This window comes from Globicephala melas, chromosome 9, assembly GCF_963455315.2.
Source record: "Globicephala melas chromosome 9, mGloMel1.2, whole genome shotgun sequence".
Classification (NCBI taxonomy): domain Eukaryota; kingdom Metazoa; phylum Chordata; class Mammalia; order Artiodactyla; family Delphinidae; genus Globicephala; species Globicephala melas.
Genome location: NC_083322.1, coordinates 68,774,633 through 68,801,504, shown reverse-complemented (window position 1 = coordinate 68,801,504; position 26,872 = coordinate 68,774,633). Strand labels below are relative to the sequence as shown.

General features: G+C 36.2%; 1 protein-coding gene across 2 annotated transcripts in view; it reads right to left on the bottom strand.

Moving 5' to 3' along the window:
• Positions 1-26,872, bottom strand: part of BZW2 (basic leucine zipper and W2 domains 2) — a 57,093-nt gene that overhangs the window by 19,387 nt on the left and 10,834 nt on the right. For both annotated transcript variants that reach the window (XM_030857138.2, XM_030857140.3), the window contains exons 2-6: positions 20,398-20,462; positions 11,584-11,760; positions 7,301-7,404; positions 3,986-4,051; positions 182-317 (exon numbers count right to left, since the gene is read on the bottom strand). In XM_030857138.2, coding sequence (XP_030712998.2) covers positions 182-317; positions 3,986-4,051; positions 7,301-7,404; positions 11,584-11,760; positions 20,398-20,455 — 541 coding nt within the window. In that variant the 5' untranslated portion in view covers positions 20,456-20,462. The remainder of the gene's footprint in view (positions 1-181; positions 318-3,985; positions 4,052-7,300; positions 7,405-11,583; positions 11,761-20,397; positions 20,463-26,872) is intronic.

Sequence of the window (26,872 nt, the reverse complement as noted above, 5' to 3'; positions counted from 1 at the left end):
GCCTACAATAAACATGTACAATTCTCTTATTGTTTGAAGACACACACTCACACACACACAAGTCTCTTACATGGAATATGGGTGGGAAGTAGAGAACACTAAGAAGAGGTACTGCTATTTTTCTATCTTTGGCTTTTCTTTTCTTTTCACATCTGACAGGTAAGAAAATGAGCATAAATACCTTCTTTGACTAAGCTGTCAGTGAAGAGACTGGTGAGGATGTTGGCAGGAAGGTTGCCATTGCCCAGCAGAATCCCAGACAGCATTGCCAACTTTGTCTGCTCTGCTTCAGAAAAGGCTTTAAGGAAGAGGAGAAGCTGTGGGTCAAACAAAAGAAACCATGTCTATAAAGTAAAGGACTAAGGTAGAAAAATAACACACAGTGTACATCCATAGCTAGACAGCACACAACTGGTGGGTCTTACGCAGCACACTTCTTATTCATTGGAGACACACCCATATGTTCGATTATAAATTGGATGCTTTATCATAGTTCCTTTCTTCCAAGTTCACTTACAACAAAGCTATAGATAGCATTCAGGGGAAGGAAAACAGACATTTGGAGAACAATGTAAATGGGTCACATAAATAATTTACATTCGACTTTGTATATGACAAAGTGTAAGTATTACAAAGCGTTTTCTGAAATACACTATTGCCTTTCATATGTTTTTCACTTCTATGCATGGTCCCCCCTCCATCCTCATCCTACAATACATCTACCCATCTTCTTTGGGTTATAACAAAAAACAAACAAACAAAAAACAACAGGAGTCAATAAGCTTTGACATGTAGCATATACTTTTCTGAGCCCACAGCATAAAAAACTTTTTAAAAACAAGACTGCTGAGTGAAAAAAGGGTTTTCTAGGTTCTTGATGCCTCTTTTAAAATAATGAGATTCAACACAACATTGTAAATCTGCTATACTTCAATAAAAAATAAAGTTAAAATAAAAAAATAAAAACAATAAGATATATAAACAAACAAACAAACAAAAATGAAATTCAAACTAGGTATTTCCTAGATCATACAGTTTTACCACCAGCCCTGGTGATGAGGTAATGATGGATGTAAGATAAAGAAAAGTTCCTAGCAGAGTAAAGGCCTCTGCTGTGATTTTGTAGTGAGAGGATGACAGTGTTGTTTGGGTCCTTCTGGGTCACAATGCTGCCATCCTCTTATCCCAGCAGTAGGGAAAGTAACAAAGTAGCAAACCCAGAATGGTTGAAGGGAAGCCAAAGCAAAGGGGATTAGACCCCACTTGCCATTCTGAATTCTAAGAGTATCCAGGCTTATAGAATGCCCTCCTTCCTAACCCTCCTCCACTTAGTGCTTTGACTATATTATATTTATATTCCATGGTTATTTTCTCTGTTTCAACAGACCTTGGGCATGTTACTGAGATTCCCCAGGGCCCAGTATCACTATCGGGGCCCTGTTGACTTTTTCATTACTCTGTTCCGACAAAAAATCACTGGCATCAATATAGGCTTATTAAATGTTTTAGGGCCAATGAAATTCCATTAGCTCTGTGCAGTGGGTAGGACTATATTAATTTACCATTCCCAACAGTTAAAGGATTATTACCTTACAGAGAGGTTATGTGACTCCAAATATTTATATGATGAGTAAGTGGCAGAACTGGAACCAACCAGTCCATTTCACTCCCAATTTATGCCTATTAAAATCTCAATGATTTAAAAAGAAGTCACTTTCTAAGTTCACAAGAAAAGAGGGAGTGAGGGAAGGAGGTATCAATGGTTAAAGCTCCAGCGAGTCCCAGGAATGGGGTAAAAAAAACCAACAAAACTGTAGATACTTTATATCAATCTGGCTTCTTTCTCTTATTATCAAAATAAGTAAGACTGAAGTAAATAATGAAAAATAGCCCCCAAGATTAAAATATTAACACTACTTGTTTAAGCACGTTAATATACTCACATGCATCAAAAAACCCCTCAATTATAGCAAGATGGTGCAAAAATTATATCTTTTATTAAAATTAATATCCACATTGCTCAATTATACTAGTCAGCATTAAAATCAGATGCTACATGTATTGCAGCAGAATTTTCTTTAAAAATTGGATACACTGGGCTTTCCTGGTGGCGCAGTGGTTGAGAGTCCGCCTGCCGATGCAGGGGACATGGGTTCGTGCCCTGGTCCGGGAAGATCCCACATGCCGCCGAGTGGCTGGGCCCGTGAGCCATGGCCCCTGAACCTGCACGTCCGGAGCCTGTGCTCCGCAATGGAAGAGGCCACAACAGTGAGACGCCCGCGTACCGCAAAAAAAAAAAAAAGAAAAAAAAAAGGATACACTGTGAAAAATAAATAATTCTTGAGAGCATGTTCATCAAATGAATCAAACAGAAAGGTTTCAAGGTTCAAATGAACTAAAAGAAAAACATGAGTGATATTATTAGGCAAAATGATAAGATGTTTATTTGAATGCTTTAACATCATTTTTTGGTCATATCTATCCCTCTATTTTAATGATGCACTTGTTATTTTCTAAACATCTATCAATATAATGGACCACTTTTATCCATTTAAATGTTTTTTCATGTTAAAAAAAGTAATACCTGCTAGTAGAACAAATCTAACAACACAGAATAATATAAAAATGTGAGTAATCTCCTCTTTAATCCTATTTCCTTAGAATTAACATTATTAACAGTCTGACGTGTTCTTTCAGATTTCTAAATGCAATTATATATGTCTACATTTTATAAATAACTAGATGCATATACACATGCTTCTACTGAATTATGCACTGATAATAGCTCAAACTTGTTAAGTGAAGCAGACAGTCTTCTGAACACTTCATGTGTATTAATAATTACAAAAGTCTTGATCCTCGCTTTAAGACAAAGAAATCTGAGGCACAAAGAACTTAAGTGACCTGCCTAAGGTTAAACTTCTACCAAATGGTTGCTTTTTCACTCAACAATTCATCATAGACATTTTCTATTATCAATTCACGTGGTTGTGCCTCATTCTTTAAATGACTGCATATTATTCCACTGTATTGAGAGACCATAATTTAATAACCCATCTCCCACCATGAACATTTGGGTTACATCTCAATACTGTGATGAACATCTTTATACATATAGTTGTATGTATCCATGCTGAAGGATTCTTTTAAGTGTGAAAGTTGAGTCATGGAGAATGTAAATTTAAAACAATGATTTTACTGTTTAGATGTTCTTCATTATACATGGAACCACTTTGAACAAAGGAAAGTAAGAGTAGGTAAGCAGCAAAGTAGATGTTGCAAAGTAACAAAGTAAGTAACAAAGTAGATGATTTCTTTATTCTCTTGGTTTATAATTTAGGCATATACCTAAAATCAGAGTAACAAGTTAATGTAGTGACTGCTATATATAAATACAGAGGAGCTACAAATTAGAAGGAGGAACATGCTGCAGTTTCTGAAAAGAGGGCTTCTTTAATAAGGTGCTATTGTTTATTTGGCTACTTATTAGAGGCCAATTACTGTATTAAGTACCTTACAGCTCATCTCATTTATTAGTACAACAACCATAAAGTATGTACTTTTATTGCAGCTATTTTATAGATGAGAAAAACCACTGAGATTTACACCCAGACACTATTTCCAAAGATGTGCTTCTATCCCCTTTGCTAAACTGTATCTTCTAAAATTAAGGAATTTTACTGAGTATTAGCTGCTGTGCTATGCTCTTTCACAAGCTTTAACTAATTACATATTCTGTAAAGTTATTCCTTTGAACAAAGCATGCTGGCTTACATTAAACATGAAGGAAAAATTCTAGGCTAATCATGTTTTCTTTCTACAGCTATTAGCTAATGATCTGTCATACTCATTCCTTCATTCAACAAACATTTATTAAAAACTTAAGAGGTCCATGGTACTTCTGGACCATCACTATAAAAGCAAAATTTTTGTCCCTCTTCATTTCATCATTTTAGCAAACAGAGCATTACAGTTGAATTTTTACCTTTTTCATTTCATCCTCAAATGCCTTTTCCAAATACTTATATCTCCTGATGAGTTTATTGAAGACCTAAACATAAAAGAGAACCAGTCAATATTACGTGAACAATTTTAAAAGGCAATAGAAGGAGGTGTAGAAACTCACCCTAACTACAAGGGTCTACACTAATAAAAAGGTGTAGTTAAACATTCTCAGACTGTGGTATGAGAACTATCAGCATTTCAAGGAGTTATTATGACCTGAGGGAAAAAGAGGATCAAAATGCACATGTAGAATAAAACAAATTCATTTGAGAATGTAACAGGTGAGAACCAAAAATAACTTTGATGAAAATGAAATGAATATAAATTTAAAACTGTGTGATGTAGAGATTGAAAATAACTGAAACTAAGGGGATCATAGATAGAATCACTTACACGCTGGATATGATGAAGAGGAGATCAGAGTTCAGGAGAGATTATACTCCAGGTGAACACAAACATGATTTCAGCAGATGAGCAATAAAGATTACTGGCCTCCACAATCTAGTTAGAATTCTCAAGCAGGGTTTGCAACTGTGTCAGTGGAATTCTGGACTGTTTTTAAGAGGAATGATGTTTGTTATGGATTGAGTTCGTGTTCCTCCTAAATTCATATGTTGAAGTCCTACCCTCAATGTGACCATTTGGAGGTAGGGACTTCGGGACAGGGTTAAGTGAGGTCATAAGGGTGGGGCCCTAGTCTGACAGGACTGATGGTCTTCTAAGAGCCAGGAAAGGAAACCTCACAAGGAACCAAATCCATTGGCACCTTGATCTTGGACTTCCCAGCCTCCCAAACTGCAAGAAATAATATTCTCTTGTTTAAGCCACCCAGTCTGTGGTATTTTGTTATGGCAGCCCGAACAGACTAATACAATGTTCTTATTTAAATGGGGATTTTATAAATATTATTTTAATAAGTGTCAAAATGATTTCTGAATACAATTCTTTTCTCTTATACCCATGTGATATACTCTCATCTAAAACTCTGTGTTTCTTCCTTAATGTGATCAAGATGGAGTTCAAGAGTAAAAATTATAGTGTTGCCCTTTATGAGGAAAGAAAAGTGAGCCAGGAGGGAATTGATAATGCAATAAGGAAAAAAATAAATAAACTATACTGAAGTCCCACAAATTTGATTTCCAACTTACACCAGCACTCACATATTTCTTAGTGTGATTATCATCAGGAAAAAGAATTCTCCTTATCCAAGAATGATTATCCAAATCCCCACAGGTAAATGTTTACATATGAAAGCAAAAGTCATTATACTACCAAAGTACTCTTCAATGAACTAATTAACATTTAACTTCCACTCAAATTAACTTCCACTCAAATACCTTTATATTATACAATTAACTTCCACTCAATATACAATTAACTTATTATTAACTTATACAATTAACTTCCACTCAAATACCTTTCTCAATTTAATCTCTCTCCCTGACTACCCCATTGATCTCTGTCAGTCTATCAGTATATAATAATGTTTAATAAACTTAGAAACAATAATGTATCAAAAGTTCTTTCAAATATACATATTCCATATGAAAAAATACATCATAAGTAAAAGAAACTATCCTATTTAGAAATAATGATGAGGTTAAGTCTATATAGATCTTTTCAATTTTATGAGAATAGTAGAGTACTGGTTTTTCTTCCAGGCCTTCTTATCTTTCTTTCCCAGTGGGACTCAAACAGCAAATAATACACCTTGTACTTGCATTAATTTAATCCTAACAAAAATCCTCTGAGGAAGGTAAGGCAGGCGTTAACATCATTGACAGACCTGGAAACTGCTACTAAGTATCAGAGCAGGAACAGAACTCAGAAATTCTGATCCTCAGTGAACTGTACTTATCTAATATATCATAAGGCGAGAGAGAATTTTAAACGAACAGCTTTTGAATTGAGAACATCTGCTTCAGTATCCACCTGGCCCAAGGTGTTTGTGGCCATTGACATAAGACAGTAGAAGCACAGATTTAGAGAGGACAGGTTAGAACATCATCCACTGAACCCACGTGCTTAAGCTTTTGGTCCATTTTTAAAGATTTCCTTGGTTTTTATCTATTACACATTTCTTAAATATAAAAAAAGGGGAATAAATATCTATGCTAAAATAGCATGTGATTAAAATAATGATTTTTGAAGTTTAAATTCTTAATGGCCACATATCCCAAATTACTCAGCTTAGCATGCCTTACACATTTTAATAAACAAAGTAAAGACAGTTTCTAGCATCTGAAATCACGTAGGTGCCAGGGATTCCTATGGCCTTTTTCATATACATATATATATATATATATATATATATATATATATATATATATATATAATGAAATGTGTAAAACAAGAAGACTTGTTGACCTGGGACTTGCCTTCATGGTTTAGATGGGAATCTGACTTTTAAGAAGAGTCAGTGAAAGAATCAGAATAGGAACACACCAACCCTAAGCTGGCTGGTCACAATGCACATATGTTCAGCTTTAGAAGGTAATGTCTACAAGGTTGTCCCATTTTACACTACCACCGCTTCCTGATCTTCACCAGGGCCTAAATACTTCTTAATTTTCACAATCTAATGAATGCAAAAGGGTATCTCGATATTAATTGAAATTTTCTCAATGAGTTTGAACTCATTTCCTTTGTTTTTTGGAGGAATTGTTTCCTCTTTTCTGAAATGCCTGTAAGTCTTTTCCTAATAGGTTGCTTGTCCTTGTCTTATTGACTTACAGTTCTTTATCTAATCTGGATATGAATCCGTTATCGGTTTTATGTATTACAAGTTTCTTCCTGCCTCTTTCTTTTAAACAGCTACCTGAGAGTCTGTTAATATGAATTACTAAACTCTATGGATTGACTTATATATTGTTTTCATCCTTTGATGTTATTACAAGCAACACTATAATAACTGTCGCTGTTTGCGTCACTTTACACATGCCACTGTCTGCAGGATGAAGTCCTCGAAGTAGAATTGCTGAGTCAAAGGGAATGTGTAGTTTTAGTTTTGAAAGATAGTGCTAAACTGCTCTCCCTAAAGCTTGGACCAATATATACTCCACCAGAAATTATGATTCCCCATATCTCTTATAGGTGAAAGGTAAAGAAACTCTACTTTGGTGAAGCTTTAATGTCCGTTATTACGAATGCAATTCAGTATCTCTTCCTATGCTTAAGACCTATCTAATATCCCTATTTAGAAAGTGGCCTGTAGAATTTCTGAACCTAATGTTTTCCTAAATCCGGTTCAAATGTTTCCCTTCCAGTACAACAATCTCTCAGTGACAGGCTCTACCTGAGCATAGTTTCGGATGGTTTCGTGATCTTCATTTGCTGAAAACACACAGTGGTTGGTCATCTTGGTCTTGTCACCATCATCTATGCGTGTTCCTCCAGGGGCTAAAAAGGGAAAGGTAATGACCATTAGGACGATGCTGAAATCAGAAGAGCATTTGCAGAAGAGATCAATTCCTGCACATCAAGGAAAACAATAAAGGTTGACGTCACATAAAGTTTCATAGAATGATGTGCATGTGTAGACACACACAGTTTTTAGATTATCATCTTAATAAAATTTTGTACAGGTGGTTGTATTTATTACAAAGGGCTAATTAAACCTTGTGCATAAATTAATTGCATGAAAATAGACTCCTGAAGGAGGTGACTTTTCTAAAAACTAATTTACTTATAAAAGATGCATACATGTTATGATTAGTTTACATTTCTAACATAATGCAAAGTGGTTGTTCGATTTTCTATTCCTACCATAGTGTATGATGAGATTGTTGTTCTATATACTTGCCTTCACTAGATCCTACCACTACAAGTCTGGTTCTTTCCAAAGTATATCTTTAACCATGGCAGCTAAACAATAACATTTGTTCAGTGAATTTAACTTGATTATTCTCAGTGCAGTTCCTGATGTTTTCCCACATTGGGACATGATTCACTTTTCAGGCTTGATAATATTTTGCTGGACTCCAGTTCACCAATACTGGAACTGCCCGGACCTGGCTTTTACAGATCTTGCTGGTTTCTACTTCAGTAGGCATTAAAAATGTTCCCTCCTCCACCAACTCAGTTATTCACACAGGGTTGAACAGTATACACTCTGACCCCTTGTCATTTGTATTTGATCACCCAGCAGTTGCATTGGCTAGGAAAGAGTGTATTTTATCCTCTCTAATCTTTCTTCCCCATGGCCTATACAGTAATCATGGAATAAATGGATAGACCAAAAGAATGCCTTTTTTCCGTTACTCAACTTTCCTCATTCAAAGGCTCCTCCTGTAAGTTTCAATGGTGGTCATTACAAACATTGGCTGATTAGAAGACCAGAGTCAGAACACTAGGTATTTTTGTTTTCTGATTCTACTTTATCAGAATAAGGGTAGAAATTTGAGCAAGCCAAGTTAGAGTAATAACTATTATATACTCAACAAGTATTTGCAGAGTATACACTTGTATAGGCCACTCTATTTATTTTAGTGTTTTGATTTGAGTCATATTTCAGATCTTTGGATGAAATGAGCTACACATAACCAACTTTTTTACAGGCTCCGGCATACAGTTTTATAAGTAAATTAGTTTTTAGAAAAGTCTGCTCCTTCAGGAGTCTATTCTCATGCAATTAATTTATGCACAAGACTTAATTAGCTCTTTGTAATGAATACAACCACCTGGAACAAAATTTTATTAAGATGATAATCTTGTAAAAACCCTGGGCTAATGATACCTATCTGATAGAAGTTACATAACTGAAAAGTCTGATTTTGAAACTATAGTCTTTTCTTTTAAGAGGTAAGATTTAAAAATTGCAATCCCTTACAAAAGAAAATATTTGTTACACATTGATAATATTGCTACACCTCACATTTAAAATTTTGTTCCCTGATATCGGGATGAAGTATGAATTGCCATTTCTAAAAATTTTGGTGATCCTGCTGTTTTTCTCAAACTAGGAGTAAAAGAATTTCTTTTTTAAAAATAAATTTATTTATTTTATTTATTTATTTTTGGCTGTGTTGGGTGTTCGTTGCAGTGCGCGGGCTTTCTCTAGTTGCGGAGAGTGGGGGCTACTCTTCATTTCAGTACGCGGGCTTCTCATTGCAGTGGCTTCTCTCCTGTGGAGCACGGGCTGTAGGCTTCCGTAGTTGCGGCACATGGGCTCAGTACCTGTGGCTCACGGGATCTAGAGCACAGGCTCAGTAGTTGTGGCGCACGGGCTTAGTTGCTCCGTGGCATGTGGCATCTTCCCAGACCAGGGCTCGAACCCGTGTCCCCTGCACTGGCAGGCAGATTCACAACCACTGTGCCACCAGGGAAGCCCCGAGAAAAGTAAAGTATTTCTTGTATCTACTCTTCAAAGGGTACGACTGAAAAACAAAGGTAACTGTTGTCTCAAGAATAACAGGGGAAGGTAAATATTTTTGTGGGTGTGAAGAAAATTCTTACATACTCCATTTGTAAACAAAATGTTTATATAAAAAGAATGCACCTGGCTGACTTTATTCATTATATCATAGGTCTGGCCTCAGTAGACATCTGGGGTTGTACTGTCTGTGCTCGTAAGTTGTACCAAACATTTGCCCTCCCCTCTTTTGGATGGATAGGTGTGGTGTGAAGGAGTGAAATCTAGGCTGCAGATATAAATTTGTTGATCATCATTATAGAGATGGTAAATGAAGTCTTGAGATAATCAATGTAAAGCATATAATTTTAAACATATGTAAGGGGACAAGTATGGAAACCTAGGAGTCATGTGAGAAGTGGCAACTAGAGAGGTAGGAGGGAGTCTAAATGGTCCCACGTAAGGCAAGAAAGGAAAGCATTTCACGAATGATGAAAGGGTCAACAGTGCTGCCAGGAAGGCACTAAGAACTGAAAAGCGTGCGTTGAATTGAATGGTGAAGTCATGTGTGACTTTGGCAAGAACCAAAACCGACCGAAGACTATTCTTGCATACAATTTACCAGTGCATCGATAAAAGTATACCATAACTAAGGAAATTGAAAAAGCCAATAATCACATCAGGAAAGGTTCAACTTCACTGTTAATTATGGTTTTCATTCTTTTTAGAATCATCTAAGGTAACATAACACTCATGGGCATGAAAGGCAACAACATACTGCAGAGTAAATATAAAACAGCATGTAGAGTATCACATTTGTGTAATATCATCCCATTCTCAAAAGTTTATGTATTTTGGTAAAGAGATTTCTAGGAAAGAATTAACCAAAATATTAACAATAGCTATCTCTGTGTATTGGGATTTGAGCACACGATAAAGAGCTTTTTATACGTGGACTTGAATTATCTACAGGGATAAACTGAGACTTTCATAAATGATAACAACAAAATAAACTTGGTACGTAGTGAAAACCAGCAGTTCAGATCAAAAGGGGGCCTGAAAGTAAACGGGACCATGTACCAGCACAGATAGATCTAAGAGCTCAGAGGGAAGAATTAAAGGGTAGCTCTACCTAAAAATGTATGTATACACCCTGGCTTAAAGTAGATTGGCTTAAGCAGCATTTCTCAATGAAAGGCACTCACAGCACACTGGGCAGGGCAATTTTTCATTGTACTGAATGTTCCTTGCATAGCAAAGTAGGTGGCATACCTGGCCTCCACTCCCAAGTCTTTGTAGCAACCAAAACACTTCCACACATTTGCGAAGGTCCCCTAGGCAGCTGAAAGTCACTGGCCTGGGGATCTGACAATTTCCAGTGATTTATGGTTACCATAGGAACTAATTATGAAAACCAAGTTCTAAGAATAACTATGAAAGGAAAAATGGGTGGTTGTGATACCTAATAAACATTTAGAACAATATACCATACCACTTAAATAGTATTCTGAAGCCTTTTCCCCTGATGTCCCTGCTCTATAAGACATAGTTTTTATTTTGCTTTTTATCTATCTTTAACAACTTCCAAACTTCTCTATCTTTAATCCTTTTACCTATACACTCACAATTACAAGGATTTTTTAAAAACTAGATTTAAACTATATTTCGTAGATGGCTTTCTATGGATAAAATGAATTTTAATGAGAATTAAATTTAATGCGAATTCTTTTTAAATTTGTTGACACAGTTAGATCTCACTGCTCACTATACCAAAAAAAAAAGAAAGAAAGAAAAAGAAAAAAAGGGTGGGACTCAAAAGAAATGTGCTATGGCAATTGGGATTTAATGATATATACTGGAAGGATCTAGATGACAAACATAAAGTTATACTCTACTGTAGAAATTACTCCTCCTAAGTCCACTTCAGAAACATTCAAATATTAGGGACACATGGAAAAATTGGCTTTTATCTAAAGTCAAGGGGCCAATCATGTTGTATGGCAACAAAAATCCTCAATGCTATGCCTCTCTTAACTAACAATCATTTCATAGCCACATTAATACCATTCTAAATCGTAATCTAGGTAAAAGTTGTAGAGACTCCCATTTACATTTTTTTACCAACTATCATAAATGTAAGCTTATAAAGATTCTACCTCATAAGAAAATCTTTCAGTAGAATTGAAAGCACATAATATTACAAGAAGGTGCTCTAATGTATGGTTTACCGAGCATACTGCCAGCCACCAGGATATCGAAGAGTGTGTCTGCATAGCGACGATAATCTAATCTTGAGCCTGTAGAGTCCAGAAACTTGGCTACAGCTTCAAGGTCATCACCAGCTTCATTAAGTCCCTGGATGAGTGTATCCCTGAAGACTGTGGGTTCGAATTTCTCTTTTTCATCTAAAATAAATACAGAATACAATTATCCTTTTACTTACACAACATATTCCCAAATGCGACCATACATTTCCTTTGTTCACTGGTTTTTATTTGATAGTATGATTATTTAAAAGTTGAAGGATGATTAAGTTTTTCTACTAGTTTTTCATGTTAAAGCCCTTGTTTAAATATTTATTCAAGCGATTTATTTCTGTTGAAAGGGGCCACACGCTATCTAATACATTAAAAAATTGATGATTGATCATTTGTGTCACTCATAGGATAGGCCAATGTAAACTACTAACCCTATCTATCTGATAAACAATAAAGTATAACAATCAAAACTTAAAATTTTGTTCCACTTAAGACAGAAAAAGAAAATGATGCAGGGAGAATCACTTAAGATTAAGGGAGAATATATAAACAAACAAAATAAAGATTGGGAGGAAGAAAATCAAGAGGGGTATCTCTTTTTAAATTTTTTTAATCGAGATATAATTGACATATGATATTATATTAGTTGCAAGAATACAATATGATTTGATATTTGTATATATTGCAAAATAATCACCATAGTAAGTCTAGCTAACATTCATTACCCTACATAGTCACACATTTTTGTCTTGTAATGAGAAATTTTAAGATTTTTCTTAGCAACTTTCAAGTATGCAATACAGTATTTTTTTTAACTTTTAATTTTATATTGGAGTATAGCCTATGAACAATGTTGTGATAGTTTTAGAGGCACAGCAAAGTGACTCAGCCATACATACACATGTATCCATTCTCCCCCAAACTCCCCTCCCATCTAGGCTGCCACATAACATTGAGCAGAGTTCCCTGTGCTATCCAGTAGGTCCTCGTTGGTTATCCATTTTAAATATAGTGGTGTGTGCATGTCAATGCCAAACTCCCAAACTATCCCCTCCCTCCACCTTCCCCCCTCATAACCATAAGTTTGTTCTCTAAGTCTGTGAGTCTGTTTCTGTTTTGTGCAATACAGTATTATTAACGAGTTATTATGCTGTACATCACATCCTCATTACTTATTCTACGATTGGAAGTTTGTACATTTTGACCACTACCTTCACCCACTGCCCCCTCCCCACCACGTCCCCACCGGTGCGCCTCTGGCACCCATCAATCTGTTATCCATGAGCTGTTTTTTTGTTGTTGTTTGTTTGTTTTTGTTTTAAAGATTCCACACGTAAGTGAGATGATACAGAATTCGCCTTTCTTATTTCTCTTAACATAATGCCCTCCAGATCCATCCATGTAGTCACAAATGACAGGATTTCCTTCTTTTTATGGCTGAGTAATGGACAGGTTGTTTCCATATCTTGGCTTATTATAAATAATGCTGCAGTGAACATTGGGGTGCATGTATCTTTTTGAGTTGGTGTTTTCATTTTCTTCCAATAAATACCCAGAAGTGGAGTTGCTGAATCATGTGTAATTCTATTTTTAATTTTTTAAGGAACCTACATACTGTTTTCTATAGTGGCTGCACCAATTTACATTCCCACCAATACTGTTCAAGGGTTCTCCTTTTTACACATCATCACCAAATACTTGTTATTTCCTGGAGGAATTTTTTTCTTAACAAGATAAATTATTCCAGCATACTTAAATATTTAAAAACTATCGTGAGCTATACGTTTGGATATCCAGCTTCAGAGCAGATGTTCTCAACCTTCTTGTTTTCATGACCCCTTGACACCCTTCAGAAGTATTAAAGATTCCAAAGAGTTCTTGTTTATGGAGGTTACATCTATGGATACTTACTTTACAGAAATTAAAGCATAAAATTATTTATTACATGAAAAATTTTAGTGAGAAGAGAGGCACTGTTTTACACTTTTGCAAATCTCTTTAATGTCTGGCTTAATGGCAGACAGATTTCCAAACATGCTGCATGCAATCTGTTGCAATATCACACAACCTGTAGCCACCCACTGTAAACTCATGAGAGAATGTGTGAAAGGGGCAAATGATATCTCGGTATTTAATTCGAAAACAGTTTTGACTTTGTAGACACCCTGAAGTATTTCAGAGGATTTAGAGGTACAGATATTATGTAAGTTCCTCTCCTCAGCAGACTCTAGAGAGACGTCTTGTGGAAGGTCAGTTTGGAGCAAAATCTTGAACAAAATAAAGATCATATGCTGTTGAAAAAATGTGAAGCTAGCAAACTAGAGGTCAGAAGAGGTGTTAAAAAAAAAAAAAGGCTAGGTTAAAGGCAAAGTATGTAGGATTCAGTTCAAAGGATTTCACCTTTTTCCCCCCCTTATGCAGAGTCTGCATATGGGGAGAGAGGGACAAAAGATGAACCCAGAAGTTAAAAAAAGAAAAAAAATTCTATCATATGTGTCTTTAGAGATAAGTAGATATTGCAACTGTAAAAAAAAAAAAAAAGAAGAAGAAGGAGGAGAAGAAAAGAATGCTATAGAAAAAGAAACATTTCATGAATTAAAAGAAAAAGTTCCTAGAAATGAAAAATATGACAGAAAAACATACGAACTCAACTGAAGAGTTAAAAGAGAAAGCTGAGAATATCTCTTAGAAACTGGGAAAAAAGTCAGACACCTACAAAATAGGAGCAGAAGGGTAAGAAAAAGAGCCGACCCGTCAAATGTCCAAATAATAAGTGAATAAAAATATATTTTTTTAAAAAAGGAAAGGAAAGGATTTAAAAATTTCAAGAAAGTTTTACAGTATTGAAGGACATGAGTTTCCCAATAAAGGACTGTCTAAGGACCCAGCACAAGGACTGAAAGTGGATCCACAAGGTGCATTCATTACTGTGAAACTTCAGAACACTGGGAATAAAGCAACTCTCTGAAGTTTCAGGTGCGAAAAACCAAATCACATATAAAGTATCAGGAAACAGAATGACTTTGAATTGCGCAACAGAAATACCAGAAACCTGAAGATATTCCTTCAAAATTATTAGGAAAAACAATTTCCAAACTAGAATTCCAGTGTTCGGTCACACTACTAATCAAACATAAGAGCAGAATAAACATATTTCAAGACATTCAAGGCCTCAAAAATTATGTTTCTGATACACTCTTTTTAAAAGCGATTGAAACAGACACCACACCGAAATGAGAGAATAACTCATGATTTCACAATCTTAGTAAGTCACGAGATCCCAGGAAAAAGAGAAAAAAAATCTAAGAGACAGACAACAGTACTCTTCAGGACAGTGGTGAAAGGACATTTCAAGCATTTCACGTTAACAGCTGGACAGTTGGCCTAGAGAGCAAACCAAATGGAAGAGGGTTTTTCAATACAATATGATATGATACATAGTCAGAATTCCTTCAATGTAATATCATTGTTAGAATTCCTAAAGTGTTTATATTAAGAGATTTACATAACAAGGGAAAGGATGGGGTTGACTAGTTTTAAGGTACAGAAGACTAAGCAAAAAAAAAAAAATTTTTTTGATTATTATTAAATTCATTAAATCCAAAGAGAAAATGGTGTTCAGAAAAATAAATCAAATAATAGCTCAGCTCTGAAGAACATGTACCAAGTCACAATAACATACACCCTAAACAGAAGTCTAGCTAAAACTGTGATACAATGAAAGGACGGAGAACGAGAAGAGGTTTGCAGGTGGGTGAGGCATGAAAGAGCCGAATCCTCACGTCCCATAGGAGGAAATGCATCTAGAATACCTCCAACAGAAACATCAAGCATCAGCCATACAGGAGTGTTATTTGGCCACAGGAATGCAAATGTTAAAAGAAGCAGTTAGAGTAGAAAGAGCTCCGCTGGGGTCTTGCAGAACTGTTTGACTATTTAAACCACGTACACGCATGACTTTGATAACAATTAAAAACTACATGTAAAAACCAGACAGCAGCTGCCTGGTTTGTACAGACTGCCTACCTACAGTCTAACAGAAGGGATGTGTTGTAAGGGGTTAATACCACAGCCTCAGAAACAGAGAAGAATGGCATTCCCAGTACCAGTCAGAGTCACGCAGCATAAGATACCATGAAGACAGATGTAAATTAACTTGAACACTATTCGTCATGAACAAGAGATAAAAGTCCTTTTGATGCCATAAGCAAAACATTATGCAGCCAAGAACATGCAAATGTTGACCGCAGGAAAAACATAATTGGGGTCTTGTTGTGAAGCGGGGGAGGGAGAGAATGGGCACCCTAGAAGCGCAGATCACGGGGCTCGGAAGAAGTGGGTAACTGTGACCCACAGGATGAACTCATTGGCAAGCATCATCCCCTACTCGGGGTCCAGCCAAAGGGTAATTCACCACCCACCTTGGGAAGAAGTTCCCTCTCCTTGAACACAAAAGCATGAGAAGTGAAAAGACCACGAGCTGCTTATTAAGTCTCGTGACCAGCTCCCAAAATCAACTGAGGCCATCTGCACAATGGCACCCCAACATGCTTTGACATTGACTCAGGTGGTAGAACAGACTTTGGTGGTTTGAAAGTTATAAATTCAAGACACTGGAAAATATAAGTTGAGCAATAAGGTAAGCTACAAATTCATGCAGACAGCTTTGTTTTGAATCTAAGAGACAACTTAAAAACTCTTCTTTGTAAAAAGGCCCTCATCCACCAGTTATACTTTTCCAAAAGACTTGCTAAGGGAGAGGGAAAGTAAAAGGAGGAAGACAGCACATCATGGCCAGACATATTTCAACAGTGAGTAATAATGCACTAGGTCAAAATGATCAAGTATAGCTTAGGAATCTTAAAAAGTCATGATGGCCTGGGAGGATTAATAATTCTCTTGCAGGATGAAAAGCAAAACTCCCACCTGCTAAGACAAGTGTCCATCTAGAGGAAAACTAAATTCCTGTACAGGAAAATGGCAAGAACATTACTGGAAGTTTGGGGAAACAAGACAATATTTTACCCATAGGTTCTTTATCATCTGAAACAATCAACAGTGTATATGATTTGTATTTCATTTGAGGACAGTGTAGCAGAAGTACCAACAAAATCCTAACGAAAATATGCCATTGCTTCCTTGAGTTTCCATTTGGCAGGTCAAAACTCCTTTGAGGTAGGAAGTACACAATTAGGGTCTCACATTTACACTGTGTTGGTGAATCACAAGTGTGACACTGAAGAGTCAGTCATAATCACCCTCACAAAACACAGAGAAACAGGCCTATTTCCGACACTCAAATACGCCTGTAAGTTATCTAAATACATTGCTTTCTCTAAGAACTATGGTAAATGGTTAAGACAGCATTTTCCCAATGTGTTAAGTGACAAATAACAATCTACCCTCCCTTTCTGAAGGTCACTGAGTTACAGTAAATGAATAAGAACGATCATGGGTTTTCTAACTATACACACACAGATTTACTTCCGTATATATTTAAAGATTTACCTCATTAGTTCCTAACACCACTTATTACAAATCTAAGAGTGATTTAAAACCACCAAAACGGATCTAAAGCCTCAAAGAGAAACCTGAGTATGTGGTCCCTCTGGAGGCCTGAAGTTTGGTCATTTTTTTCTCTCCTATTTTCACTAATTTTAATCCAATTTCTCCACAAAATTTAGAGGGAGGCCAGTTCAATTATTAAATATTTCATTTCACTAAGCATAACAATGGCTCAAGGGAGAAGGGTTCATCCTTTCAGATTCCTCCAAGTCACACTAGAAAACATAATCTCTCTGGGGAAAATATTATAAGCAAGATGTGCATATTTCACAAAGGATACGTTCGATATGATGTGTCCTACCATAATGTTTAATTTTGATGTTAAGCAAAAAGAAATACATTTTTATACTAATTTGGCAGGGAAGAGCATTAACTTTGCTAGGAAATAGGTACAAACTGAAGACAGAGCTTCAGAAGACAACCTATTAAAATGACCTTCAAATATCCTCCATAGATTTTTTTTCTTGGCTCTACAAAACTGCCAACCATTTATCTGAATTCAGCCCCATCATACTAGCAGAAGAAAAGCCAAAGCACAATGAATCGTCAGGACGCAATTCACTATTATGAAAAGCAGAAAATGAGGTAGACTCCATTTTTTTTTCCAGTCAGCAGTTTGGCACAAAATGGCCCAAGTGCTGCTCTGATCCCCAACAGACCTGAGTTATATAAATCTAGATCAACTGACAAATGATAGATAACATACTTCTGGGTGGCTCTCTGTGAGTATTCCCGCAGCTATCAGACACAGTCTTGCCCACCAAATGAATCAGAGGCAAACCACTTCAGTGGTAGAGGCAACCTTTCCAGTCCAAAACTGAAAACTGACCGTAAGGGCCAGTTTACTCGCTGAATCATGCCTGCTCTTGTGCAAGACATCCTTGGGCCCTCTCCTGGCGTTGGAGCTCAGCTACCGTGAATCAGCGTCACACTAAGAAAGCTGCCCGAGTTGGAGATCCAGGTCTGAGATTAACACATTCCCTCAGCGGGCAGGCGATGGCAAACTTTCCTTCACCTGACAGTTGGGCATACATTAAATATTATCACATTACTAGGCGCAACAATAGCTTAACTGTAACTAGGTTTCTGATTAAGTCCTTTGGAAATCATCGACGTCATTTATGTTTTTCAAGACGGCTTTAAACAATGAGACAAAGAACGTACGCTGGTTGTAGCACCTTGCATTGCTATCTGCTTCCAGATTTCAATCCACATTGTGTAGTGGGGACACAGTTTGTAAGAGGGCTAAATATAATAGAAGGAGGTGGTTCAGACTATACTTATACTTAGCTTATGGGGATGAGTCAAGGATGCAAAAGATAAAAATAAAAAAGAGTATAAGACAGAAATACTATACAAAATAACCGTATCTTTTGGTTTTTAAAATATTTTTTAATTTTCATTTTTTTAGTGGGAATGTGAAGCTTTCTGGCAGGTAGCATTTTAGTCCTTACTGTTACCTAGTGACTCTTGCAATCTCTTCTAATTCAAATGATCTATTGTACTGAGAATTCTTTTCTTTCTACATGGCTACACTTGCTACTTACATAGTCACAGCATTGCAAGAGAACTTCAGCTACACGCATTGGCTGAAAATGCCAAAGGCATGTGATATAGCTTATCAATTCAACAATTTAGCACTCGATGACCATTACATGGCATTCTGCTTCATAATCAGCTATGAGGCCTTCAAAAAGATATTCAATCATCCTTTATCTTTACACATGATACTTCCTTAAATATTTTTCAGTCACTCTCCTCAGTGTCAGTCAACATAATAATTTCATACCATGTTTCATATTTTTAAAAGTGTCCCTATTGGGACTTCCTTGGTGGTCCAGTGGGTAAGACTCCATGCTCCCAATGCAGGGGGCAAGGGTTTAATTCCTGGTCGGGGAACTAGATCCCACATGCATGTCGCAACTAAGAGTTTGCAGGCCGCTACTAAGAAGCGCACATGCCGCATCTAAGACCTGGCACAGCCTAAATAAATAAATAAATAAATAGATTAAAAAGTTTCCCTATCAATTTTTGACTCAACTGCTCTTAAAACCAAGAGGATTTCTATATAATTACGCAAAACTGATTAAATATTATAAAAGATTTAAAAATTCTGTACACAAAAAGAATGGGAAGATGAACATAACAAAAAGAAGTCAGTCACATATAGAAATTGTACCAGCCACCATCAAACTGGCTATATCACTTTTCTTCCCACGATAAAAGACACTTGAAAATATCCTGAGTTTTACAGATATTTAGGGCAGTAAATTTAATTCGACTTTCTAAATTCTGAAAAGGCTAAAACACTTCAATGTCTTCCCTAATTTACTCTTCTCTTAGTTTTACTATCTTGGCTTATGAACGTTTTCTTAAAAACACAAAGAAAGCAAAAACCAAATGCAAACGCTGATGTTAAAAACAGTAAAGTTTATCAACTGCCTTCATAGCCTCACATGACAGTAAGGCAACCTGAACAGATATAATCATCCTCATTTTGTAGATGAAGACACAAAGCTCAGACAAGTTAAATGACTTGTCCAGAATCAAACACCTAAGTAACCAGTGGTTCTGAGGCTTGAATGCACACCTTCAGATTTTACAGTCAGAGCTCAAAAGACAGAAATTAGTGAGGTTAGGTGGAAACAAAGATAATCCCAATTCCTCTTTGTGGAATTAATTAAGAAATTTCAGCTAAAATTGGAGTCCGGGCAGGCCTGTAGGGGGAGCTCTTATACCCTGCCATGCACCATCAATTACTCCAAACAGGAAGATACTTACGCCTTCCTCTCTAGTCTCCAACGGAAAGGTGTTGCCTACTTAACTATCCAGAAGGAAGAAGAAAACTTCTCTCCACCTAACCACAGCCCAGCCAATAAGAGAATGTACCAGACCAACCTATGAGTAGCCTCCATACTTTGGACTCCCAGCTTCCTCACATGGACTGTTGGGTTATTATAGCTCCTCTCAACTACCCTCTTTTCCTTATAATAGCAAGTTCCTCTTCCTTGTTCTCTGACTTGCCCCATAGTTCACATACCCCGAACTGCAATTCCTCTGGGCTCTTCCCGAAGAAACTCGCTTTTGCTAATAAAATAACTGGCTGTTGTACTGTTAAACTTGACATTCACCAACCTTATATTTTGATTAGAACTTTAAACACACATTTCCCCCAACCCCGTCCCCGCCATACACACACAAACACACAACACTACCTACCCCTTTTCCGAGTTTTGAACCGCTGGCCTGTTAGCACTGGCTTCTGATGCTTATTCATAAAATTTCTGAAAACAAAGAAAATAAGATTAGGCACTTCAAATAAGCAGTTGATATAATATATAGCTAATAAGTATATGTTTGACTTCACCCATACTAAATATACTTTTAAAAATGAGATAATTGTAACTACTGAACTAGCAAAACTTTTAAAGTTTAATAATATCTAGTGTGGACAAAAGACACAAGGAAAATAACCGCAGACATAAACTTTGATATAAAGGATAAACTCCATGCAATACTTTGGGGAAGCATTTGGTGAATATCTATAAATATTTACATGTGCATAACCTATGGTCCAGCAATTCCTTTACAAGGAATTTGTATAACTTTTCCTTTACAATTTATACCCACACAAGTATGCAAATATACGTGTATGTATATATATAAAAGGATTTAGCTGCAACATTGTTGGATGCATAAAAAAATGGAAGTTGAATACTCATAAACCTATCTAGTTCAATAAGTTGTAATAAGCCATCAAATGGAACTACGAAGCTTTACAAAATAAATTATATCCAATGTACTACATATGGCCCTGCCTACCTCTCTGATTGTTTCCTACGTATACCTCTTCCCATCATTCACTGCTCCAGCCACATTGCCCTCTTTGCTTCTTCCAGTGGGCCAGAGAAGCCATTCACGTGGCTTTAACTCTCTGCACTCACTCAAATGCCTCCATTTCAGAGACTTTCCCAGACCACCCTGAACTAACAAGGCTCCTTCTCTCTCTCTCCCTCTCATCTAGCTCTATTTCTCTTCATAGCTCACAGCAGACCCTGTCATTTCATTAGCATCTGTTTGCCATGGTCTATTTCCCCCAAGAGTAACATCCATGTGGGTAGGGATTTTGTTAGGTTTTACTCAATACTGTATCTTTAGCACCTAAAACAATACTGAGAGTAAGCATTTAAATTTAATAAATAATTGTCAAATAAGCTGTTGCACTGATATGGAAAGATGTTCAAGTAAAATTGTTAAAGGAAAAAAGCAAGTTGAATGAAAGAGTGTAAAGCATAATTTTTCGGTTAAAAAGGGGGGTACATGTAATATTTCCTTTTCTAGGCAAGGAACATTTAAGAACGATACAAGAAACTGTTAGTAAGCTTTTCATTTGTTTGCTTAACCTCAGAGGATGAGTATTTGGGTATTTTAAATTCTCCTATTGGATTTAATATATAATTAAAAATATCAAAAATGATCTTTTAAAAAAGTGAAAAATCTGCTCTAAAAGACCTTTTACAAACTGAGAATAACCTTGCTGGCATAAATATTACAATCTGAAAATATGTCTAGACTGCCTAAATTATGAGGACCAAATGATTAAGATAATGTCAAGCAAATTATTTAATTAACTTTCAAAGATTTTTAAAATTGTGATTTGAAAATGTCTAGATTTTCTCCATTACTTATACCATTAATTATATCTCAAAATTTTTAAAAAATCCTCAAGAATGTGGAAAAATTCTTATTCAATTTATGTACTAAAACTTTCTTCCAACCCCATGAAAAAAGAGAAACTTCTATTTTCACATAGAAATCAATCTGTTTATCATTGAAAACGTGAATCACCATTTTTAAAGTGAAACTAAAAAAACATGTTTTAAATAAAGTAACAAAGCCCCAAAGTAATATCTTTTATGGTTTAAGTAGAGAGAATTTTTATCAATCCTATAAGGTGAACTTACTACATTCTGCTTGGAGATATAAAGGTGACTAAGCCGGATTCCAAGCCCTCAAGGAACACAGAGCCCAGCAGAGATAAAATACAAACATCTACAGTACAATGTGACAGGTGAAACAACAGCGGGACACACCTAGCTAACCAGTATAGAGAAGGGATTGATTGCTGTATGTGTATGGGGCAGCAGCTGCACAGTGAAATAACTACAAAAGCAATAACTTTAATCAATGAAATCTCATTTCATTTGAAAGATGTTGGAAATAGAGTTTCTAATGCATTATTTATATTCACTGCAAAACTCTTTCATTCAGAATTTTCCCTGTTGGAATTTTCAACAGATTCACTCTATACCAGCAAACATTTCTATTGGAGCACAAGTAATGAATATACGTGTGTGTGTGTGTGTGTGTGTGTGTTCTCCTTAATGTTTCCACACCTCCCAAAACACAACAAATACCAAAATACCATACAAAATATTTTCTTGGGTTAGCGAAGAAAAATATCTGTTAAAGAGTTTGGGTCTCCTACCGAGATACAAAACCAAAAATAGAGCCTGAAACTCCTCCAGGAGGTGAACAAGCAAGGAAGGAGTTTCCTTTTTTGCCAAAGATGTTTTTATTTTAGAATTTAAAAATATTTTTAAAGTGGGAGCCCCCTCTAAAAGACTTATTTTAACGTCTAGAATATAAACATATAGAATTCCCTAATTAACTCTACCTTTACACCTTGTTTCTATTTTCCTGCTAATGGGGAATTACTACCAAACACAGCCTACACTGGAGAGAATTACTCTATTTTAAAAATTCTTTAGCTCTGTTTATATTTTCTTTAGTTCTAAATACAAAAGTTTGTTTCTTCATAGCCGAGTTATGCAGGCTTATTTTACACAACCTCAATATAGTCTACGTGGAAAATAATAAAAGAACACATAAACATAAAAAAAGTATGCAAAGATTTTGACACACACAACATCCAAAATAAACAAACACAGACTCACCTACTGGTATTGAAAGACTAAATGAAGATATTCTGTTCACCAAAAGTCTCTATCGTTTAGCTGTTACTATTTGGAGTAGAGGCTTGGCTTCCCTCTAAATTTAGCTCTGGTGCTACATTATAATCTGCTCCAGTGAGGGTCAGCCTTTATAAGGCACTCACTGAAGCTCTGGCTGAAGAAGAGCAAGGACCCTTTGACTAAGAAACTGTGCTGGCTTAAACCTGGGAAAGTAACAAAGGAAGATGACAAAGAAACTGTGCTGGCTTAAACCTGGGAAAGTAACAAAGGAAGACTAACAAAGGCAGTTCTCTTAGGCCAAGGTCAAAAGCTCACTCTTTTTTTTTTTTTGCGGTATGCGGGCCTCTCACTGTTGTAGCCTCTCCCGTTGCGGAGCACAGGCTCCGGACGCGCAGGCTCAGCGGCCATGGCTCACGGGCCCAGCCGCTCCGTGACATGTGGGATCTCCCCATACCGGGGCACGAACCCGTCTCCCCTACATCGGCAGGCGGATTCTCAACCACTGAGCCACAAGGTAAGCCCAAAAGCTCACTTTTATTAGACTGCATTACAACTTACAAGTTGAAATCAACTAAAATCATGATGATTTCGCTTCCATAGAAACTATAACCCAAACACTCACATAGAAAATAAGCTCATGGGACTTCCCTGGTGGTGCAGTGGTTAAGAATCTGCCTGCCAACGCAGGGGACACGGGTTCGAGCCCTGGTCCGGGAAGATCTCACATGCCGCAGAGCAATTAAGCCCGTGCGCCACAACTGCTGAGCCTGCACTCTAGAGCCCACAAGCCACAACTACTGAGCCCACGTGCCACAGCTACTGAAGCCCGCATGCCTAGAGCCTGTGCTCTGCAACAAGAGAAGCCACCACAATGAGAAGCCTGTGCACTCCAACGAAGAGTAGCCCCCACTCGCTGCAACTAGAGAAAGCCCATGCACGAAGACCCAACACAGTCAAAAATTTTAAAATAAATAATAAAAATAAATTATTAAAAAAATAAAAAGAAAAGAAGCTTATGTCCCACCAAAATGAAAAAGCTCCACGGCTTAAAATAGAATTTTAAAAAATTGTATGTAAAGTGGTAAAACAAAACGGATTCAAGTATTTCACACGTCATCTAAGAGACTAAATTTCTTGGATAGTTTAGAAGATAAAAGAAGGCCATAAAAATACTAAAGCGATACAATCAACCAAACAATAGAAAGCAGGTACTTTATTAATGAAATAAACATTTTTCAATCAATTTCTATTTAAGTCTAAATGGAAAAGTTTAATTGAAAGATTTTTAAGTCTAACATATTAGATAAATATCGCCCCACCTCACTTTATTTATCTTCTAACTGCCCTCATGCTCTTTTCATATTCCACCCCTTACTCCCAACCAGACTCTGGGTCCAAGTGTGACAATGGGCCAGCAGCACTGAAGGGTCTCATGGCTACTGTGTATTAATTCTGCCACTTGCCCTGCCCACCCTGAGTAGATTGACACCTTGCATGATGTCTTCCCTCGTATTCTTCCTTAATCCTCTCCATTCTGGAAAGTGTCTGACCTATCACAGAAGGCCATACCTTCTAGTTGTCCCTACTAGTGGATGCCTGTTCTCAACTAGTAATCAAGCGATTTGGCATGATACTCTATTCTTGCCTGTTCTTCTGGTCTGGCTCATCTCTGAAGTATGATAATCTGCCTTATGTAAGGCATTTAATATTACTAATATATGCTACACATAAAATAACTATGCTATTCAAACAACCTTGACATTATAACTATGGATACTCTAAAGTGGAATCAATCTTATTTTATAAAGGGATAGAAAGAAAATATTTTAGGCTCTGTGAGCTACATGGTCTCTGTTCCAACTACTCAGTTCTGCTGTTATAGCCTGAAAGCAGCCATAGGCAATATATAAATAGGTGGTCATGGCTGTATTCCAGTCAAACTTTATTTACAAAACAAACAGTGGATCAGAATGGGCCCCCAGGTTGCAGTTTGCCAACACCCATCCTGGAGAGGTGTACCCAACAGAACTATCTGTGACCGTGAAAATGTTCTATATCTGCACTGTCTAATATGGTAGCCACATGTGGCTATTGGACCCTTGAAGTGTGGCTAGTGTGACTGAGGAACTAAATGTTTAATTTTATTTAATTTTAATTAATTAAAATTAAAATTGAAATAGCCAACGTGTCTAGTGGCTATTATGTCAGGCAACCCAGTTCTAAAGCATTCCCTACGGCCCAACACACAAACTTGATAAAAAGGTGAAAACACACTCAAAGGATAGGAATTTTTTAATTAATATTTTTCAAATAAAGTAGCTCTGCAGAGCATTTTGCCCAAATTTCAAAACTATGTGGCTATAGCAGGAAAGAAAAGAAAAAGTACCAAACTTCAAAGTGAAACTCTCTTTGTACCGTCAATATTACTTAAGACAATGGGAAGAGAGAGACTTCCGATTCTAAGATAATAAAAATTATAGGGCAACAATATTATCCCCAAAGTATAAAGTGTGTCATAAAGATGCAATAACACCAGCACACAAAACGCAAAATATAACTGACCCACTTTACTGCAACGTTCTCAGGATGTACTCTGTGTTTAGGAGTAAGTTTCAAGAACTACCTTTTATTCTATATTTCAAATGGGTAAAGTAATTTACCATAAAAGAAAACTAAAAATTGCCCATAATTATAAACTATTCTCCTTTCCATTAAAGCTAAAACTGCAAGAACAAACATCATAAACTCCTGTACAAAAAGTTGTCATATCTAGGGATCGTTTGGGTTGATAACATTGTAGCATCCTTCTCTCAAAAGAAAAACAAAATTAAATTGCTCTGTGAAACTTTAAATTATGAACATTCTAAAGTGATAAGCTAAATATTTGCCTATAATTACACTACACAATTTTTTTGTCCAGAATAACATTAGCTTGTTCAATATCCTTACCATGATTTTGTAACAGCCTCTCTAGACTCAAAATCACCCAGCCTCTACAACAAACTTCGCTATAGCTCCTAGAAAATTCTATCTAAGTTTCAGTATTTATAATAATGGAAAAAACATTAAAAATTTAAAATAACAAATAGCCTACCTATAAAAGAAAAATGTTTCTAAATAAATTCAAATATTTCTTTAATGCAAAAATATTACTATTATATTCATATCCTCTTCATTCTTATAATTAATGATATAAAAGAACAAAGATATCTTTCTTAAAAAGCACAAAACTTACACTATAGTTCTCTCCTCAAAATTTTACAACAGTAGTTTGCAGCAAGGGACATTAATGGTAGGAACTTAAATTGTGCTAAGCAACGACCTTTTAAGAAAGAGGGATCAAAGCCCAAAGGAATTGTGTTGTGAAAAAAAGTACACTGAGTTAACTATATTCATTTAAATCTGCCTTAAGAAGACATAAAAGCATCGTGATTAAATTTTCATTATGACATTTCCAAATTGATTTCACTTCTTAAACTTTATCTTATTTTCGAATGATTCTTGCTTCCCTGTAAATAAAAATATTCCAGAAATTACATTTTAAGTATTAATGTACAACCTCTTCACTGAAATAAAGACAATTACATAATGTCACTTATTTCATCTCAATGAAGTTATTTTCAAAAACTTTCAAGAAGTATAAATTAACTCCGAAATAGTTTCACTCTGCTTATCAATTCATGTCATCTACTCAAGGGACTCTGTAAGCAGTCCCTGGG